This window comes from Aspergillus costaricaensis, assembly GCF_003184835.1.
Source record: "Aspergillus costaricaensis CBS 115574 unplaced genomic scaffold BO79scaffold_63, whole genome shotgun sequence".
In the NCBI taxonomy this organism is placed as follows: Eukaryota; Fungi; Ascomycota; class Eurotiomycetes; order Eurotiales; family Aspergillaceae; genus Aspergillus; species Aspergillus costaricensis.
This window is the reverse complement of record NW_020291863.1, coordinates 123,010-142,196: the sequence shown is the minus strand read 5'-3', so window position 1 is coordinate 142,196 and position 19,187 is coordinate 123,010. Positions and strand designations below refer to the sequence as shown.

The window sequence follows — 19,187 nt, the reverse complement described above, 5'->3', positions numbered from 1 at the left end:
TATATATAATTATATATAATTTTATAATCTTCCCGCGATATACAACATAAGTATAAAATAATTTTAAACTTATATATAAAGGTATTGACATTGATATTTATTTCTTAAATAATAGTAAATAATCTAAAAAACCTTACTAAATCCGGGTAATTACATGACTCTTTTATTTAATGATTAATAACTTTTAATAACTTTTAATAACTTTTAATAACTTTTAATAACTTTTAATAACTTTTTTATAACTCTAGATAACTTTTACCAACCATGATTTATTATTATATAAGCCTCTTCACGCACCCCCTCGGGCCCCTATGTTCTTTTCTAGATAAGTAATTTTATATATCTCAAGTATGGTTTTTAGGATATATAGTAGTAGTACTAGTAGTAAAAAATGATTATTTATAAAAAATATTTATATATATAAAATAGTTTTTAATCTAATAATTTAATGTGATAGGATCTACTTGTCAGGGTAGAAAGCCTGTTGACTAGATAAGGAATCAGCCACGAGACACTATAGATTCATCTAAGGATAATAAGGTAGTCTATATCCACAGAATAGACTGATTCTTAAGGAATCAGTAGCAGATTAATAAGAATCTTTATTATATTACATAAATCTTTCCATTAACCTACCCTATTCTGGCTGTTAACCACTCTATTTCTTACTCCCTTACCTAAGGGGCTGTGTTAAAATAGTAATACTAGTAAACTTAGTTATATAATTTTTATATACTAAGTATATCTACTTCTATGTGCCTCGCTGTATAATCCCTAGATAGGAATATAAAACACATAACTCTCTGCACTTCTTGCTTCCTACAAGTAGACGTTCCAACATATGATAGTTAGTGCCGTTAATCGGTTGGCGACACATGAGAGACGAGATTTATTGTTCAATTGGAATTTCCTATACGTCGAGCTTTCGGGTTGCTACTGAGACTTGCGCTTGCAAAATGTTAGACTGGGGTCTACCAGTACACATGGAGTAGGGCTTGAATAAGGATCCAGGAAGCCGAATGTAAGCCGGGTAATATTCAGAAGGCCGAAATGTACAAATGAAACAATATTAGTCTCCATGTGTCTGGATCACCACTTCCGTCGTTTTCATGATGCCGGTCTCAGTCCGATGCAGCCTCTGCTCGTCACTTTCTCTCCAGTTCCCGGATTCGCCGTCGGAGCTTCCTGCAGCTGTGACATCGTAGACAGTCGGTGGTACTCGGGGCATTGACTTCATGGCAATGTCGGTGCTGCGCTGAACGTAATATCCCTGGGTGTCGTAGCGGTAGGCAGAGGTATTGCGGCGCCCCGTGGTCAGGCTGCGGGTCCCATCGAGGACCGATTTCAGTAGAGGCTTGAGACTAGGGAGGCAGGCGGCGAGAATAGCGACATTTAGCTCCGCACTAGAGATGACAAGTTAGTTTTCTCCGGAGTCTGGGCTTCAGGAGTCACCCACCAGTTCCAAATCATGAAAGTGTCGTGTCTTAGATGGTTAGCTCCAGAAGATTGCACTTTTTGTCGGGTAGTCCTGTGGGAACTCTTACCGATACATGTTTTGCTCTTTTAGTACGTTGACCTGCGAAATGATCTTTACAATTCCAGCGACGCAGGCACTAGTCGACGGTCAGCAACCCACAATTGGAGAAAGAGTAGAGATGACTGACAGGTATCCAAGACTCAACACTCCTATCAGCGAGAACTTGGTTCGCCAGTTGACCTGAATCCCTATAAAAAGGGGAATTGGCAAAGTTGCGAAGATGACATCGGTGACGAGGTTCGTAACTAATCAAGTGATAAGATACATTATCTTGAAAAGTGAAATTGCACATCCGAAAGGTGATGCCAAACTTACTACTGTTCCAGAGGCCAATAGCTGTATAAGTATCATTGTCGAAACAGCGGGCATGAGGTCGCAAGCTTGTATCCCACGCTGCCGCTACAGGAATGCATTGCAGAATCAGCGTAAGACCACAGGCAATGGTAAATGCCACCAGAAAAACTGCCGTTTATTAGATTGCTATCACCCAGAACATAGCCTTGAGCATTTGCGAAGGTGCACCCACTGATCGATCCAACTAGCGCCTTGCTTAAAAGAGTTGACGAGAAACGTCGCAAGAATACAGCCAAGGAAATTTTCACAAGACTAAGCCCGACCATGACAATAACTGAATGATAGTATACCAGCTTAGACAAGACTTGCTCATCTTCATCGGTGATGTCTTTGCTGAAGCGGCCCACACCGTGTTGAGCTTCCAGCACAAAACAGACTAGCACACCAACGGCGCACAGCTGTTTTACCTGTAAGTTAGGAAGCACTCGAAGGAGCGATGGAATAAAACAAATGACTCACCCACGCTACGGTAATGATGTTCTCTTCTGCGTTGAATCGTCGCAGGAGGTACCCTCGCACATAGCAACGGAGCCACAGTACCAATGTTGACAGGCCGGTCAATGTGCCAACTGCCGCGAGAATTCCAGGGGCATTGGAGCCACCCGACTCATCACGAAGCCAAAGTATCTGTCGTGGGTCACCGGCTCTGCCGGGAAAAGGAGTCATGCTGGCCGCGAACTGCTGGCCCTGTCACGGAGGACGGACTGAAGCTCGACGCAACCGTGTTCCCGTGTCGGGGATGCCTTGCAGCGGCCTTTTCTACTTTCGATAGATCTGTCATCGCTGCACAAAACTGTGGAAGTCTCCAAAGGCCGGCTTGGCACTCGCAGAAATAGCGCCTGGGTCCCGAAGGAGGCTTTGGTTCCTGGGAGTCTATTACAAATGAATACCCCTGGCATTTCGGATGGAGAGGACGACATCCCACCAGTCGTATCAGCGCCGAGTTTCGGGCGGAAGGGTAATAGATTAATTTACCCAAACGTCAAGATTCAGAAAAGTCAGAATGGAGCCACGCTACGGAATCTCTAGGCGACTAGCAGGGGTGTCGCGGAATTTAGTGTCATCGAAGAGGGTTTGGGTGCTGACGGAGTAAGCGATAATCTCCGGCGTTCTGCACACGGCATAGTAGCACAATAAGAAAATTCACTGCGAAGGTTACAGAATAGCAGTGATGCGAGAAACACTTCTCTCAAGCCACTGATCTGCCAATAAGCTCACACTGCCTATCACTGGAGTTCCATGTGGAAGACGCTGGTACGTAGGGAGCTGATCGCGACGATCACTCTGGGGGAGGAGCCGACTCACAGACCAGAGAATGAACATTCGAGGGACGCAACCCAGCGGGAAATCGGAGGCAGTTCGGAGGGTCGGAGATTGGCGAGCTCCACCCGGTGAGGCTATATTTGACGGTGGGGATTCTCACGGAGCATCTCAAGATTAAATCTCCAGTCACCACTACACGACCAGTTCTCTAGTGCTCCGCGGACCTCTTCCGGCGGCTGCCCCGATTCCAACGGGGTCTCTTGGCAGCAAAGCCGGTTTCAAACGATGTATCCACATCCAAAGCCTCGTGTGGCAGTTTTCTCCGTTGCCACGCGTGGGATGGTGGTGGATCCTTGTCATGCAAAGATAACCCTGGCTTCAATATCTATTCACAGCACTACACATCAGGATTTCTTGAATAGCGCATATGGTTGTGATGATTCGATGCACCCCACAAAGCCAAATAAATCCCTTTGAGCCTGTCAGTCGTGGGTCATTCAACCCTGTCCTTAGTCCCCACTTGGCCTCGCTTAGAGACGCGCCGGTCCGCCACGAAGCGGATTAGTATCGTTGGCATCATTCTAGACTGTCAACACCTGCCAGCAGTCTACTCCGGAGTAGTTTCCCCAATTGCTAGCGTGCTCATTATTTTAACCCTTCCTTCAACGGCCCAATGGCCAACTTGCAAGACTACACTACTGCTCAGCCTTCCCCACCACGCCTAGGGGAAAACACTGCTAGCCATGGACTAGACCGCGCCCACGGCGTGCAATCTATTATTCCAATCGTCTGAGGGCTAGCCTTCCGACTTCCGAATGGCACCTCGCCAAAATGGGCCGATAGCCGTTGAATTGGCCTGCAGCTATGCACGTGGTGGGGAGAAAAGCAGTATATAGAGGTCGAGGCGGACCGGGTGTCCCTCTTGAACGACTCCAGCTTGACACCAAGTCCTCCCCTGGTCCAGCGAGTTGCACCGACAAGCAGGATGCGTCTCTCCTTCCTATCTGCTGCTATTGCAGCCCTGACTATCACTCCTGTGTCGGCAGACACGCAAGATGCTGTCGATGTGCTGGCTAGCAAGGCCTTGGCCACCAAGCGTGCCTATTTGGCGGCTGAGGGCTCTTCCAACTCCAGCTGCAACATCAACAATGCGGCTGTTCGCAAGGAATGGTAAAAGCCACTGGTATCGACTATTTCTCCGGCTTCGAAGCTGACAATACCTCTCATACAGGGGCTCCCTCGCGCCGGAGGACCGCAAGAAGTACACTGATGCTGTCCTCTGCTTGATGTCGAAGCCCCCCAAGTCTGACCCGAACTGGGCTCCTGGTGTCCGCAACCGTTATGATGACTTCGTGGCGGTTCACATTAATCAGACGCTGTATATCCACGGCACGGTGTGTAGTGACTGCCAAGCAAGACCGATTGAAACACTGCTAACATTACTACCTAGGGCAACTTCCTCACCTGGCACCGCTACTTCACCTGGGCCTATGAGAATGCTCTGCGTACAGAGTGTGGCTACGATGGCTACCAGCCATACTGGGCATGGAACAAGTACGCCGCCAACCCCATCAACTCGCCCGTTTTTGACGGCACCGAGTACAGTATGTCTGGCAACGGTGACTTCGTTCCCCACAACGGCACCCCTGCGACTGACTATACCACCATCCCGCCGGGTGTGGGTGGAGGTTGTGTCCGCAACGGCCCCTTCGCAAAGTAAGAGTCCTCTCCGTTAGCTCACTCTGAGATTGAATTCTAACCGTGGATAATCAGCATGACCGTCAACCTGGGACCGGTTGATCCTACCCTGCAGATCCCTGGCCTCGTAGCCCAGAACGGCAGCGGTTTGGATTACAACCCCCGTTGCCTGCGTCGTGATATCTCTCCTTGGACAGCTTTGGGCTGGACCAAGACTAGTGATGTCACGAGCCTAATTGAGGAGTGCGATAACATCTCCTGCTTCGAGTGGACCATGCAAGGGTTCTTCGAGGAAGGTTTCCTGGGCGTTCACACGGCTGGTCACTTCACCATTGGTGGTGATCCGGGTGGTGTAAGTTGCATATTTTTCACTTGCGATGTGATGGAGCTAACTCAACTCTGCAGGATCTGTACGCTTCTCCCGGTGATCCGGCATTCTATGTCCACCACGCTATGATTGATCGCGTCTTCTGGATCTGGCAGAACCTGAACCCTGCTAACCGCACGTACGTCGTCAAGGGACCCGACTTTATTGATGGTCTGATTGCATCGCCCAACGCTACTATTCATGACCTTCTCTACATGGGTAACCTGACGGTCTCGCGAGAGATTTATGATGTGCTGGACACCACGGCTGGGACTCCCCTGTGCTATATTTATGAGTAAAATAGTTTAGAATTCCGAAAAGGGGCATAATGGATATGGTAATAGTTTCTCTTGATTCTAAACAACTTGCATTATCCATTCAAGAGAATACCAGCATGCCTCGGCACGAAAGTCCGTTTAGTCATGCAAGACTGTAAGCGAGAAGCGTTCCCATTGCCAAGATCCGGAACCCTCCGACCGGCGATTGCGTCGCGGGGGCCTTACTCTCAGGGGATGGAGTTGGGCAACTGAGCCCGGTGCGGAGAGGATTACGACAGGCACTGGAAGTCAAAGCCAAGGAGATACTTGCGGCAGCTGTGGAATCGATCTTGACCTCGCAAGGACTGGGAGTCGGGGATGGGCCCACAGTCGGTGCACAGGATGGTGCTCCCCAGGTTCGCGTAGGCGACACGTCCAACAACCCTGGGACTTGTATAGCCTGGGCTATAGACTGCTCGCACGTACTATCCTTGGTTGCGGCGGCGATGTCTGGTGGCGAAGTGCCATTCTTTATCGAGAAGTGCAACTGATGGCGGAGCGTGTCAAGATATCCGAAGGTCAAAGCGTCACTCTGCGGGGAATGGGAGCAGTTGAACATCCGAAGCTCCCAGGCAAACACGAAGGTGCCTTCAATGTCCAGATTCCCGACGCTCCAATAGAGGAAGTAAGGGTCACTTCTCGTATAATTGGTGTTCACGAGGTGGATCGTGCCCGAGGTAATATAACTTTCTTTGGCTTCGACATCTTCCTGCTCAATGCTATAGGAGATCGTCGGGTTGAAACTTAACAGGAGACTCGGGTTTTGGATGGCAAACATGATCGGAGTGAGAGGCGACGGGGAATAGCTGTCGTTACGCGGAAAGATCAAGTCGATTTCTGTAACGCCTGGAGTGATAGAGGCCCGCCCGTAAGCAAAGCCAAGAGAGAGGATCAGGAAAAGACAGCCTCGAGTACGCAAGTTCATCTTCGTCGTAGGGCATTATGCACAAGGAGCAAGTTGACGGAGGAAGGGGAAATCAGGGAGCAGCAATGGTTCCTTGATAGGTGCGTAGTGTCTTGGCTCGTGGGTGCCTTCAAAGAAACTGTAATTATTGTTACTCCATACTCCATTCATAAACTCAGTGCTTTTGTCTCGTATGGAGTGACTGTCACATCGCGTATGCAGCCAAGCCTCGCCCCTGACTAGTGTTGTTCACGCATGCGGGGGTATCTTCGGAAAGACGTGAGCATTCCACACAAGCGAAGTATGTTCCAAATAGTTTCTTACGTTGAGTATGGGTTTGCAGTCCGTGCTGTTCATGGAGCTGGTTATAGAGGCGCTCAATGCTTTGGTGGTGGCTTTTTGGAAGATCGGTGTATGTTCGAAGAGTTGTCTTTGTTAGTCCTCGACAACTACCTGGGTTGGTTAAGTTTAAATATAAAGAGGAACAGGTCTCACGCCACGCAAGGGCCCCCGAAGGCGCAACTGTAAAAAGTAGGATTATGCTTTAAGCATAGAAGCACAAAGAAATGAAGAAACACTACGTTCCTATTCTGGCGTATTCTGTGGTACAAAAGTTGAGGCAACGTCCACGTGTTGAGCAGTGAACTTTAGCTGAGGGTAAAATCTTGACTCTGATGAGATTCCAATGATCAGCATTCACTGTCACGGAACGGCCACTTGACTGGATACTCTATTTGAAGTCCTTCATACAATCCTCTAGAAGTAACACTTCATGAGGGATGCTATTCTTTAAAACAAGGTCAGTTTACCGTTCCCAAAGGTGAGCTGATTGATTGGAACAATCTTCGGACGGACCTTTCACAGTTGGAGAAGCGGGAGATACAGAAGATAACTGTGGCACCGTCGCTAGGGGTTCAGGGATCTGCACACGCCTTTACCCAATGCCAATGAAGATACTCATGTCATTATGGGCCAGCGTAACCCTTGGCTGCCAGGCGATATAACAGCCTTCCTGGTGGATACGCTGCCACTGGTACTATATTGCTTTTGTAAGAGGGCCTCTAGTCTCATATCATGGATCACTGCCTTCTGAACTGTCCTGTTTTGATTCTCAGGCAAGTCTTAGGTGATTTTTCAAATTGCAAAAAAGACCACTATGCTCACGGTGGGGAAAGATTTCAGCTGTCGGCGCGGCTACCATATAAGTAACTGTGGATGCGCATTGCTTCCCCTCGTAATAGTCCAAGATTCAAGACAACACTCCGTAACAAACAAACATATGGCCAGATTCTGGTGGTATTAGGTGGCGGTCATTGGCTTGAACAACAAAGAGGGTTATTCGTTATCATCCCCTACATTCATGGAGCATGGGGACGACTTCCAATAAGACCACACTGCACATCAGCCTTTACCAGTCCATACCGAATCCCGATTTCCTTCAGTATTTCATAAAATCGCTTTCTATCTGTCCCCGCTTGACTGTGTTCAAGAACCTCCAGTTTCAAACAGAGCCACCGCCAGTCCAAATCCTCATGTAAAATGCCGCGTATCTCGCTGAACAGGTCTAGATTAAGCCGCCGTTTCCAATATCCGTTGTCTACTGACCATTGGATGCCTTTCAGCACCGAGCCTACATCGTCAAACTCAAGATTATCCATGATCATGTATTGCAGCTCCAACGGAAGACGGATGAGCCATGAATCAGTAGAGCATGATGTATGGCTCACCTTTGACATCCTGGTAGCTCTAGATCTGCATCGAGTTACAAATCGTCGAACAGATGTCATACCGATGGGATCTGGATTGTCTAGCGTGTTATCTCATCAAAACTACAGATTGCGTATATGAATACTCACCTCTAGGATCCATCAGTAGCTGCGATTCCACGGGCTCGTCATAACTGATATCTAAACGTTCCTTCATGCAGCGTGTTCGCAGCGCATGCGAGAGGATGCCTAGATTTTCTTCTGTATGCGGCCATTTAATGACCCGGAGCAGCTCTCTCCAGCACATAGCGTGCACCATATATCCAGCCAGGGTGGTCTGCTTCTCGATATTCACCTTGGGTTGAATCAGCTTAGGTGCCGCCAGCCCATGGCGCCAGATTCTCTTGTGTTTTCCGACAGACAGGAGCCCGTTATTCTCATTCCACGGAGCGTGAAAAGTGCTACACGGCCAGTAATTCTGAGCGATCCCGGATATCCTGTAGCATCGCGTTTTAGGGTTAAACATGACTGGAAAAGTTAGAGTGAACCAAATAAGGTGCTTATCTTTGCTGCCCGAGGATACGTACTGAGCCGGTACAGGGTGCGCCATCCAGGAAAAGTGAAGGTGTAAAAATCATCTATCTCACGGGCTGAGTACGATATTTGCCCAGCATTTGGTTTGGAGTAGGCGTGGCGACCAGGAGAGTACTCCGACGGGTTGCATGAAAGAAGGTTGCAACAGATGTAGCAGAATGGATGCTTCTTATACAGTGGATATGCATAACGCTCATCATCAATATATGGCCAATCTGGATTAGGATCCTGCATTTTATATCGATCGTGCGGCTAAAGATGCTGTTTAATTGAACTCTTTGTATTATGGTTGGGTTTTATATGTGAGTAGAATCCCGGCCTCCTCGCTCATAATGACCTCAACATCTGGTGCCTCGGAACGGTTCAGAAGTACGAGAAATCACTTTCCGGCTTCATAACATGATCATAATTACTTTAAGGTCCCCAACGGAAGGTCCACTGGGCCACCAGTCTGTCCAAAGCATGGGTCTGGAACGATGAAGTCCTGTACTGCAGACCATGAAAAAGGCCACACGGTCTCTCATTGCCCGTTAACCCAGAGATGTTTAACAGTAATTATTCCTTATTTAATCCTAGGAAGACCAGAGATCTCTCACAGAAGAGCAGCGTTGATGTTACGAACGATTGCTCTAATTTACTTCAATGTAGTCGGGACGTCGTGGACTTGCGCATCTATCATTCCTCTTCATTTTCCCCTGCTGTCAGGCCGGCGGGAGACCGGCTAGCGGTGGGGACTAACCCATGGTTCGGAAGAACTCAAAAAGGGTTAAGCTGGAAACTCGCCATAACAGGATGATACCTCGCGCGATGTTGTCCCCAAGAGTAAACAATACGTGAAGTGATAAGCCATCATTCCCACTTGGTGGAAATTTTGGACCCCCAGGCCAAACTCGACTCGGGCTCTCCGACCCAACTTCAAGCAGACTTCTCCGAGGCTCGTGGGTCTTCTCCGATCAGGGCAGGCCGTTGATACGTCGGGTTTCAAAGCTAGTGCAGTTAGTGTGTTTCCCAGGCTGCTTGGGAGCCAAAAATTCACCCACAGGATGGACCAGGATCGCAGGGTCTTTTCAGGGTCCGCTGTTCATGAGTCCCTTAAAACACTTGGCTGTCGCATTTCGCTATCCTCTCACACCCCCCTCATCCGCCAATTCTCTCGTTTTATTTCTCCTCTCTCCTGGCGGAACCAGCATTCATTCTTTTGCTACTGGGGAATACCCACGAGTTATTCTTTATGCTGCCAACCATGAAGGTTACCAGCCTCTCCGCCATTCTGGCGCTCTCTCTTTCCGCCCACGCTCTATCTAACGGTTTCGTGGGCTGCTACTCATCCTCCGGCAGCTTGGTGAACAAGGGCTCCAGTCAATTTCAATCCACGGGATTATGCACAAGTACTTGCGGTCGCAATGGTGCGAGATACGCTGCTACCACAAATAGCGTTGACTGCTACTGTGGCTCTTCGCTGCCTCCGAGCGCGAAGCTCGTCTCCCAGTCAGAGTGCAATGTCAACTGCCCAGGATTTCCAGAGGACCATTGTAAGTGTCGCCATTCCATGCTCATCACTCTAAGGCACCTCATATCACTAACACTTAAATTGCGACGCATGTAGGTGGAGGCAATGGCTTCTGGTCCGTTCACCAGACCTATATCACGGGCGATGCCGTCGACGGCGGCGACAACAACAACAACAACAACAACAACAACAACACAGATGATGGGGATGGGGACAGCGATTCGGGCGACAACTCTGGGAGTGGTCCAGACGATGGCCCTGGTAGTGGTCTCGGGGATGGCCCAGATAATGGTCCAGGCAAAGGCCCAGGTGGCGGCCCGGAAACGACGATGGCATCCAGCTTCACCGTTTATCCCACTCCTTCTGCAGTCATTACGGTGACAGCTGTGACCGGCACCAGCTCCCCATCTGCCACTCTCCCGAGCAAGGAATCGTCCAGTGTCTCCGTCGCGACGGTGTCTCCAACCACAGCCACCTCGGGGGCCAGCCGGCGATTCCGGTTCTTGTTTTTCTAAATTGCTCATAGACCAGCATCACGTAGTTGCGGTCGCCCAATACTGTATACCCACCTGTCAGGGCACAACTGAACTGGGCATCACCATTCTTTCTGTCTTTGATATGAACCTTCGACAGTGGCTCGTTTTGCAGCGGTAGCTACTCCAGTATGACGACCACGTTATTGCTGTCCATGAGGCAGATTCTCGCATGCTGCGCAAGAGACGGGCTAGAGCGCCCAATTTCTGTAGGAGTTTGACCACATTGGCAACACGTTGCCGGCCACTTTCGAGCATTTACAGAGAGCTGAATCGACCATTGGCCGGCCGACACTCTGGCGCAACGCCAGGATATCCCCCCCGTATCGGTGCAGCCGTGGGTCCAAGGCCACGGCAACGGAGAGAATCATCAAGCCCCACGGTCGCATCGCTTCCATAATGCGAGAATAGGGTACATCTTGCTATCATGGAATCCCCCTCAGAATGGCGATTATTCACTCGGTTCCTGTAGGTTACACCTGACTTGGCTGCATGGCTCAAGGCTACGTCGGAAGTCGCAGCCCATCTCCCGCATTTCTTCCACGGTCTTCTCATACCTCGTTCCACGATAGCCGGGCACGATAAATATAATGCAATAACGGACTGTTCCGACTCAGGATAGATCATTGATGTAGGGCGCGGCGCTGTTTTCGCATAGAGTGGGACAGCGAGACACAAGGGACCTTAACGCCACAGCCAGGTTTCTTTAGCGCACAGGCAACAGCCTACTACTCACTAGTGACTTAGTTGCCTTAGTCGCCGAGGTCTGCCTAACGGGACGGCTGCCTAGACCTTCTGAATAGTGACTCACTTTATATAATACAATATGTATCCTTCCCTCACTCCGTCAGACATCAAGCAAACAATACACGGGGCCAATATGGGTTCGAAGCCTAGTTCACCCATCAAACTGCCAGGATTTAACCTTCCCTTGAACTGGCAGCCCAAGGTAAATATCTGTCATCCCCGCCACATGGTGCCCGGGGCAGAACATAACACTTCGTTCTTCTTAGGAAACGGAGCTTTTCCCCAACGCATTAGACTATGGAGATATCAATGATGGCTACGTTGGGTAAGACTCCCCGAATTGCTACGTATTATCCAGCAAAATGGGCGAAACTAACCGCGTACTCTGCAGTCATCTAAGCACTCAGCGTGAAATAACCATGATGCAGGTCATGAATACGATCTCAGAGAAGCCCGAATGGTGGCGTAAGGTATGACCCCTTCTAACGATACATTGGGTCTTGCCATTAGACTGATGCAGAAAAGGTGTTCGACGAAGGCATCACGTCACGATGGCGGACGGAGGTGCTGGCATCCGGTCAAGACGTGACTCCTCAAATGATGGACTATATCATCGTAGAACTCCAATGGAAAGCTCGAAACCTTCAGAAAGAAGGACTGCTTTCGATATTTGATGTCGGGGTCGTCCGCTCCGACACAGCCGTTTCGAAGGAGCTTCAAAAGGCGTTGCAGCAAGCCGTTGCTCCCCTCGAGAACATACCGGCCCATGAAAAGGACTACCACCCCGGCTCAGACCAGAAAGTTGTCGACCTCGTTCACCCTTCGCTCTTCCCACTGGTTTACGGGCGCACGCGCATTCTACCCGATCATTTGATCACGTCGGACAACAGTCTCGGCAGTATTGGTCAAGGAGTGGTCGTGCCCGTTCCGTCGGAGGAAGAGGCCAGGCCATCCGCCGAGGCAAACACTCCGTACAGAAGATGGCAGGTGGAGCAAATGCGCGCGTTCAGCCGACAATTTCAATGGCTGCCCTGCGACGTGGAATTGGGCACAGAAAGTGGCTGTCGCATTGTCTCGTACATCAACAACCTGCACCCGACAGAGCATGAGCCCCTCTACCGCGTGGTGGAGCAGATCATTGATGCGGCCATTCCGCTCTGGGAACACAGCTTGACGCAGGTTCGGGAGGAAGGAAACGAGCGCATTCCCTACCACGGGGTGTCTTATCTGCTACACCCTGACCCAGAACCGAAGCCCGAGGAAGATGAGGACTCGGACAGTGAGGAGTTTTCTGAGCGCTATTATGCGTGGGAAAAGGCTCGTCCCATTGCTCTTCCGGAGCCAGGCCGCTTCAGACCCCCCGAGCCCGCCTGGAAAGGATGGGTGCACTTGCGACAGTCTTTTCACGAGACGGGGCTGCAAGTGATCGTAAAATTGGCTAACATTGAACTCACTCCGGAGCGGCCAGATTATGAGGGAGGATCATGGCATCTCGAGGGACAGCTAGTAAGCATTATAATTCTGGGAGTCATGAGGATATTTTGAATCCACTAACATATACTCGGACTAGAATGAACGCATATGTGCGACAGCCATCTACTATTACGGCAGCCATAACATCACTGAAAGCACGCTGTCCTTTCGTCAACGGGCTGGGTCTCTGTACGATGTGGATTACGACCAAGATCGACATGAATTCATCCACACAGTCTATGGCTTTAGTCCCGACGTGAGCGGAAATGGGGAATCCCAGATCACCCAGCACCTTGGCAGCGTGGTCTGTCGCGAAGGGCGACTACTTACGTTTCCCAATATAGTGCAGCATCGGGTGTCACCCTTTGGCCTGGCAGACCGCTCGCGACCGGGCCATCGCAAGATCCTGGCGCTGTTCTTGGTGGACCCGCATCGGCGCATCATCTCCACCGCAAATGTACCACCGCAGCAAGAGACCTGGGCCCGCGAGAGACGGGATGCGATTCAGCAGGTGCTTGCGCCGAAATTACCGGCTGAACTACAGCAGATGGTGTCTGATAACATCCCCGCGCTTGCCATGACCCTGGAGGAAGCCCGGGAATACCGGGTGGTGCTGATGGACGAGAGACGAGCCAAACAAGGGCCGCAAAATGACGGGTTTGAAAAAGGCGACTTTTCACTTTGTGAGCATTGAGAGCTCTGTTAGGTCGACGCAGGATAGCTCAGTCGATAATAGCCAGCCACTCTAATTGGTGGTCTTTTCCACCTCGAATTCAAAGGAGCGTTAGCCTCCGCGCTGTAAATAAGTGTATCTGATACAGCCACCGGAGTGGCTAAGGTGCCAAGCTCTTCACTTCGGTTGTAACGGCCATTTGCACAAATTCATCTACTTTTGGTTTTAGTTGTTACCATTTACACCCTCTTGTCTCTCAATCGTCCACCCGCCCCTGTCTGTATACCCATTATTGTGCCACCCGCACCCTCGTCACCGGCCCCTTGTATGCCTTCCGAGCATAGAGGGCATAATATACCAAAGCGAACACCACAACGGCGCCAAAGATGACAATAGCCCAATTGAACTCAGAAGGTGCGGTGTCGTTAGTCAGGGGGAAGAAGGTAAAGACGAAGACGACAATCAGCACCAAGAGGGACACCGTATCAACGAACGGAGTGAACCGACCCATGCTCCAACGGGCCGGTGGAAGAGGCTGCTTGCGCCACCGTCGCAGCCGCACGCAACTGATGGAGATGAGGTAGGATGAAAGCAGGGCCGCCGTTCCCAGTGACATGATGGCGTTGAAGGCCACGGAGGATCCGATGTTAATCAAGGACAGAAGGGAAACAATCAGCAAGCTGACGCAGAGAGCGTTCAGTGGTACGGTGAATGTCTTGTTGACCTAATCTATCGGTTAGTCCGATATTATCCCGCCAGGAAAGGTGAAGCACCAGGGAACGCCACCTGAGAAAAGAAGCTAGAAAATGGAACGCCCTTGTCACGAGCGAATGAGTAGATCTGTCGCGAAGTAGTGGCTACGTTGCTGATCGTGGCGCAGAACTGCATGATCATGATCACCACCGTCATCCCCGTTGCCGCGGGCACTGAGCCAGTCGAGTTTAGGAACACCTGAATGAAGGCAAAGCCGGTCGTGGAAGCCATGACCTTGTCGATGTCCCCCACACAAAAGGCAAATGTAACGATCATGACGAACCCGGTGGCGCCATTCAAGATAAGCGTCCAAACCATGCCTAGGGGTAGCACGCGTGATGCATCGCGGATTTCCTCGGCTTCTTATATGGTTAGTCTGTCATCAAGGAAAACTTGTCCCGTCAGGAGGGTCATACACATATGTACCGCCGAGTCAGGGCCTGCCTACAAATTAGCATTGCTTCAAGGCGTAGTATTTATTTTTAATTCTGGCATCTGCGACGTACCGATCAAAGCATAGATTGGTCCAACCACCCCGACCAAGCAAGACAGGCCATTGCTCCCCCATCCGCCACGGTCGACAATAGATCCAAAGACGTCTGATGGTGGAACCGACGGAGACAGCACCCACAGTGGAATCAATATGCCAAAGAATCCAAAGCAGTGGACAATCAAAATGATCCCCTCGATTAGCGGCAGCTTCTGTGCCAACAGCGTGTTGAAGAGCAGTGCAGCGAACGCCACTGCAATCACCAACAACGTGACATGCCACGGCTTATATTCGTAGGAATCTGGGTAGTTGATTGCTAAGAGGCCAACTAGCATGTTTGCTACGGTGTAGCTACAGCCAGCAATGCCCGTATGCCATCCGAGCACGCATACCCAGCCAGTGATATAACTCAACAGGCACTGGCAACTGGGCGGGGCGAACTCGGACACCCAGTGGTATTGTCCGCCGGAGGTTGGGGCCCTATTTATCCAAAGTCAACAGCCGCTTTCTAGGAACAGCTGCCATCATTAAAGCCCCAGAATAAAAAGAAATGAAAGAGAAGGTCGGTGTTCGAGGGTTATCACACATGGATGCCATCTCCGCCATGGAGAGAATTACGAAACTGAATCCGCAGAGGACACCGAGGTAGGTGTAGATCATTCCACCTTTTCCTCCATCTGTCAAGCCGTATGAGGCACCGCTATTCAATCGTTAGTACCTTTGTTAGGACTGCCTTGTTCATACGGCATTGACTTACAATAACACTGCCTCCCAGGTGCACATCAGCACGGCGCTGAAACCCAGCACCGAGAGGAATCGAAAATTGCGCTGTGCTAGTCAGCTAGGAAGCCGAAATTGGAGCCACCTCTCAAGTGCCTACTCACATTCAACTCCTGATCGCGTCCCACACGCCACATATCGCGGCCATCTTGAGTGGTTCCTCCCTTGGTGGAGGGCAAAGAGCCCTCCTCCGGCGCAGTGGTGTAGGCGACCGACTTGCTCCCTTTCTCCAGCCACATCCTAAGATTTGGCTTTGCTTGACATGTATTGCTCGATAAGAACGAACAAAAGTTTTGGCTGCCAAAAAGATGAAGGGGGGATCGGAGGGTTAATCAATACGTGGGACAGATGCAGCGTCACGGTCCTCTCTGCCGTGGCTCGCAAGACTAGCAGCAGTTAGCAGCATTAGTCCCCAAGCTAGAGATGGCACCGCCGAAGCACTTGCCAGGGACCCCGGTTAGACTGTAGCCCGCCGTTACATCGTCCAACTGACAGGTTATTATCTTCTCAGACGATGGAGCGTGATCCCTGTCAGTTGGTTGTGCCCTCATCCCAGCCTTACCAAAGGAAGGCAGGTCACCGCCAGTCAGCACCGTAGCCATCCTTCCCTAAACCCTGGCCACGTCAGGCCTAATATACAGTAGTCGTAACACTGGGAACCGGGATCGGATGGAAAATTGTCGTCTGGCTTTCATTTCCGACCGACGGCCCGGCGGAAAATTTGGGTGTGGTCGCTTCTGAGCCTGTTTAACCTTCTTGTCCTCCCCAGTCGACATTCCGACCAGGGTACCTGTTGATCCTAGGAATCACTTCCCTGTCCTCTGAGCCGCCTGATCTATTATAAAGTAAGTCCCGGCAGATTGAGAGCCTCAGCAATGCCTCTGTCCATCGTCCCGAGTTCCCTCAAGCCTCACCCCGTCGACACATGGCGGCGCCTTACGGGATCAGCCCGACGGACCGCAGCGGGGTGATCGTCATCGCCGCAACGCTGTTCATGTCTTGGATGGTGCTGGTGTCCTTGTTCCGGGTCTATATGCGGGTTGCCATGAACGGACCAGCTGGATGGGATGATGTCGTAGTCTGGATCGGTGGAGTAAGTAACCCTGACCTCATTGCCGCTCGGAATGCCTGAATTGATCGATCTCAATGAGACAGGCGATAGGAATTGGGAATGTGGGTGCTATTATGAAGAGTGTATCGCAGGGTCTGGGACGAATCAATCCGACCGACGCAGAGGGTGCCATGAAGGCAAGTTCTACCTTCTCATCGGGATGCGTCATTTGTCTTGGTTACTGACTCGGGGTTATCATGACAGGCTTTGTATACAGCCGATCTCCTGTTCCTCGCTAGCCATGGCGCCTCCAAAGTATCTGTCTGCCTCCTTCTTCGGCGCCTGGGCCGAGAAGGCGCCTATATACGACTCTGCACTGTGGGCCTCGCGGTACTCGTCCTCTGGTTCCTCGCTTCCCTTCTTGCAGTAGGACTTCAATGTGAACCTTCTCAGCCATGGAATCTCACGCAATGCCACTCTTTCGTCAGTTGCCTTTGCCACATTCGGATGATGACCAGAATACATGCTAAGAGAGCCAGGTTACGGGATGGCGTGCCATGACAGCGCTCGATGTGATCACAGAGGCCCTTCTGGTGGGCCTGAGTATTCGTTTGGTGTGGGGAGTGCAGATGCGTCGAACTCAAAAGGCCGGGGTGATAGGTGCCTTTGGCACTCGAATTTTGTACGTACACTCATTGCCTGTTGTTGCCGCGTATATGGCTCGGCCACATTAGCTGACCGTTGGCAAGGATTGTCGCCCTTATCATTGTGCGCCAATGTTACCTCAACCGGGTTGGGTTGAACAATATGCTGCTGGGCATATCGAATGTGGTGGTCGCCACCGAAGTGCTCCTGCACAGCAGTCTCATGGCGGCGACGGTGCCCTGCCTAAAGCCGTTTGTGATCGCCTTCAACACGGGCTGGGGTCAGGGTGGCCAGAAAGATGGCTCCTATCTGCGGTCGGAAACCAGCGAGGGCCCTCAATTCAAGGCCCGATCGCGTCCATATCCGGCAGATGATGAGATTACCATGATCCCGACCGGGGGAGCGAGGGAGTGCGAGGAGAATCTGGAGGCAAGCGGGGGGTTGGTGATCCACCAGACGCGAGAGTGGAGTCTACGAACCGAGTATATTGAGATGCAGCCGCTCAAGGGCCCAGAACCATTGTAAGAGAGTGATGGTGGTAATAGAACTACTCGGGTTAGCTAGATACATGAAGAATCCCACACTTTGCTAGCAACTACGCGGCATCACCACCAACGGGATCCCGCAGCATGGACATGGCGCCGGTCGGAGTCACCCCCGATACACTGACATCGCGAAACCCAAAGCGCTGGTAGATCCAGACCCCTTCCTGACTGGAATCCACCCAACTGGGGATCCCGTCCTGATCGGCACGGTCACATCCCCACTGGATGAGCATTGATGCCGCTCCCTGCCGGCGATAATCCGGGTGGGTGATCAGGGCATCCAGATCTGGAGTGTCATCATTAGCGGGCGCATCACCACAGGCACTAGGATGATAGAGAATAGAAGCAAAAAGACAGAATATTGAGGAAAGGAGCATACAATAGTGCGGACGCGAGCCCATGATGGTCCGTCGCGCCTGGTCCAGCCCCCCGAAGAACGTGTCGCAAAAGACCTGGTCGAAATCGACATGGCGCGGGGGAAAGTGGTGACCTGGAGAGGTGGTGTTGAAGTCCCATTTCACGAATGCTACGAGGGGAGAGGTCGACCCGGTACTATCCGTGACAACTTTAAGATAGTGTTGATCAGGAGATTGCAGACTGGCACGGTGATAGTCCTCTAGCCAGGCGCGCCCCCCCAGGGTATCGGGATACAGCCGCCGATTGATGGGATCACCAAAGGCGTCGTACCACAACTCGACCATAGAGGAGATGTCATCCTCTATAACGGGGAGGAGATGGAACATGATGATGATGATGATGATAGAATTAGTAGTGCTACTACCAGTTGCTTGCTCGGTTCGGAGTCGGGAATGTGAAGGATGATTGGAAATGATGAAGTTAATTGAACTACTACACCCGGCTGCTACTTGTAAGCATGACCCCGGGGGAATATATATTTACTACGGTTACTAGTAGTAGAACTAACAGACCCCGTCTTTTCCGGCGTGGGGGAGTCAGCGCGGGCTGAAATGATGGACGACTCTAGATATGGGGATAAACTAAAACCGACGCCACTTCTTAGTAGCACTACTGGTAGAGACACTGCTACACAACAATTGCTGGTTCCCTCAGTTCATGTTTAGTACTAGAATGTACGCACCGTCGAGTTGACGTCCTCTAAACATTGGCAGGGTCACCATTGTGTGCAAGCATCATCTGGAGTCCAACAATTACTGGTCGCAGAGAAAAAGAATATATATATCCGTTTGTAACAGTGTGTGATTCACAAGGAAAGCGTCGGGAGATAT

General features: G+C 50.7%; 9 protein-coding genes across 9 annotated transcripts; 4 read left to right on the top strand and 5 right to left on the bottom strand.

Annotated features, from left to right (window-relative positions):
* Window positions 1-1,069: 1,069 nt before the first annotated feature.
* On the bottom strand, window positions 1,070-2,583 carry BO79DRAFT_291462 (oxidoreductase; the record flags this gene model as incomplete). The annotated part of the gene is made up of 7 exons (XM_025688999.1): window positions 2,351-2,583; window positions 2,064-2,289; window positions 1,853-1,999; window positions 1,665-1,782; window positions 1,545-1,613; window positions 1,457-1,483; window positions 1,070-1,403 (listed from the first exon to the last, which is right to left on the bottom strand). Exons 1-7 carry the CDS (start codon window positions 2,555-2,557, stop codon window positions 1,070-1,072), a joined length of 1,128 nt encoding a protein of 375 aa, XP_025533971.1. The 5' UTR covers window positions 2,558-2,583.
* A 1,556-nt stretch (window positions 2,584-4,139) lies between these two features.
* On the top strand, window positions 4,140-5,518 carry BO79DRAFT_205444 (tyrosinase family protein; the record flags this gene model as incomplete). Its single annotated transcript, XM_025681851.1, has 5 exons — window positions 4,140-4,324; window positions 4,386-4,548; window positions 4,605-4,870; window positions 4,928-5,204; window positions 5,258-5,518. 5 exons carry the CDS (start codon window positions 4,140-4,142, stop codon window positions 5,516-5,518), a joined length of 1,152 nt encoding a protein of 383 aa, XP_025533970.1.
* A 121-nt stretch (window positions 5,519-5,639) lies between these two features.
* On the bottom strand, window positions 5,640-6,461 carry BO79DRAFT_279123 (uncharacterized protein; the record flags this gene model as incomplete). Its single annotated transcript, XM_025687950.1, has 1 exon — window positions 5,640-6,461. The coding sequence occupies one exon, from the start codon at window positions 6,459-6,461 to the stop codon at window positions 5,640-5,642; it is 822 nt and encodes a 273-aa protein (XP_025533969.1).
* Window positions 6,462-7,798: 1,337 nt separating this feature from the next.
* Window positions 7,799-8,974, bottom strand: BO79DRAFT_222840 (uncharacterized protein; the record flags this gene model as incomplete). Its single annotated transcript, XM_025683574.1, has 3 exons — window positions 7,799-8,238; window positions 8,297-8,674; window positions 8,734-8,974. The coding sequence occupies 3 exons, from the start codon at window positions 8,972-8,974 to the stop codon at window positions 7,799-7,801; spliced, it is 1,059 nt and encodes a 352-aa protein (XP_025533968.1).
* A 51-nt stretch (window positions 8,975-9,025) lies between these two features.
* BO79DRAFT_233613 (WSC domain-containing protein) lies at window positions 9,026-10,765 on the top strand (the record flags this gene model as incomplete). Its single annotated transcript, XM_025684293.1, has 4 exons — window positions 9,026-9,042; window positions 9,624-9,739; window positions 9,928-10,272; window positions 10,347-10,765. The coding sequence occupies 4 exons, from the start codon at window positions 9,026-9,028 to the stop codon at window positions 10,763-10,765; spliced, it is 897 nt and encodes a 298-aa protein (XP_025533967.1).
* Window positions 10,766-11,625: 860 nt separating this feature from the next.
* On the top strand, window positions 11,626-13,863 carry BO79DRAFT_291459 (DUF4246 domain-containing protein). The gene is made up of 5 exons (XM_025688998.1): window positions 11,626-11,732; window positions 11,797-11,855; window positions 11,922-12,000; window positions 12,056-13,036; window positions 13,101-13,863. The coding sequence occupies exons 1-5, from the start codon at window positions 11,664-11,666 to the stop codon at window positions 13,695-13,697; spliced, it is 1,785 nt and encodes a 594-aa protein (XP_025533966.1). The 5' UTR covers window positions 11,626-11,663; the 3' UTR covers window positions 13,698-13,863.
* Window positions 13,864-13,965: 102 nt separating this feature from the next.
* BO79DRAFT_161733 (putative amino acid permease) lies at window positions 13,966-15,938 on the bottom strand (the record flags this gene model as incomplete). Its single annotated transcript, XM_025679032.1, has 7 exons — window positions 13,966-14,400; window positions 14,463-14,788; window positions 14,846-14,869; window positions 14,936-15,399; window positions 15,506-15,619; window positions 15,677-15,747; window positions 15,804-15,938. The coding sequence occupies 7 exons, from the start codon at window positions 15,936-15,938 to the stop codon at window positions 13,966-13,968; spliced, it is 1,569 nt and encodes a 522-aa protein (XP_025533965.1).
* A 474-nt stretch (window positions 15,939-16,412) lies between these two features.
* Window positions 16,413-17,977, top strand: BO79DRAFT_205434 (uncharacterized protein). The gene is made up of 5 exons (XM_025681850.1): window positions 16,413-16,792; window positions 16,855-16,947; window positions 17,015-17,233; window positions 17,290-17,432; window positions 17,500-17,977. The coding sequence occupies exons 1-5, from the start codon at window positions 16,625-16,627 to the stop codon at window positions 17,918-17,920; spliced, it is 1,044 nt and encodes a 347-aa protein (XP_025533964.1). The 5' UTR covers window positions 16,413-16,624; the 3' UTR covers window positions 17,921-17,977.
* Window positions 17,939-18,770, bottom strand: BO79DRAFT_183708 (GNAT family N-acetyltransferase). Its single transcript, XM_025680282.1, has 2 exons — window positions 18,320-18,770; window positions 17,939-18,226 (listed from the first exon to the last, which is right to left on the bottom strand). Exons 1-2 carry the CDS (start codon window positions 18,681-18,683, stop codon window positions 17,991-17,993), a joined length of 600 nt encoding a protein of 199 aa, XP_025533963.1. The 5' UTR covers window positions 18,684-18,770; the 3' UTR covers window positions 17,939-17,990.
* Window positions 18,771-19,187: the final 417 nt, after the last annotated feature.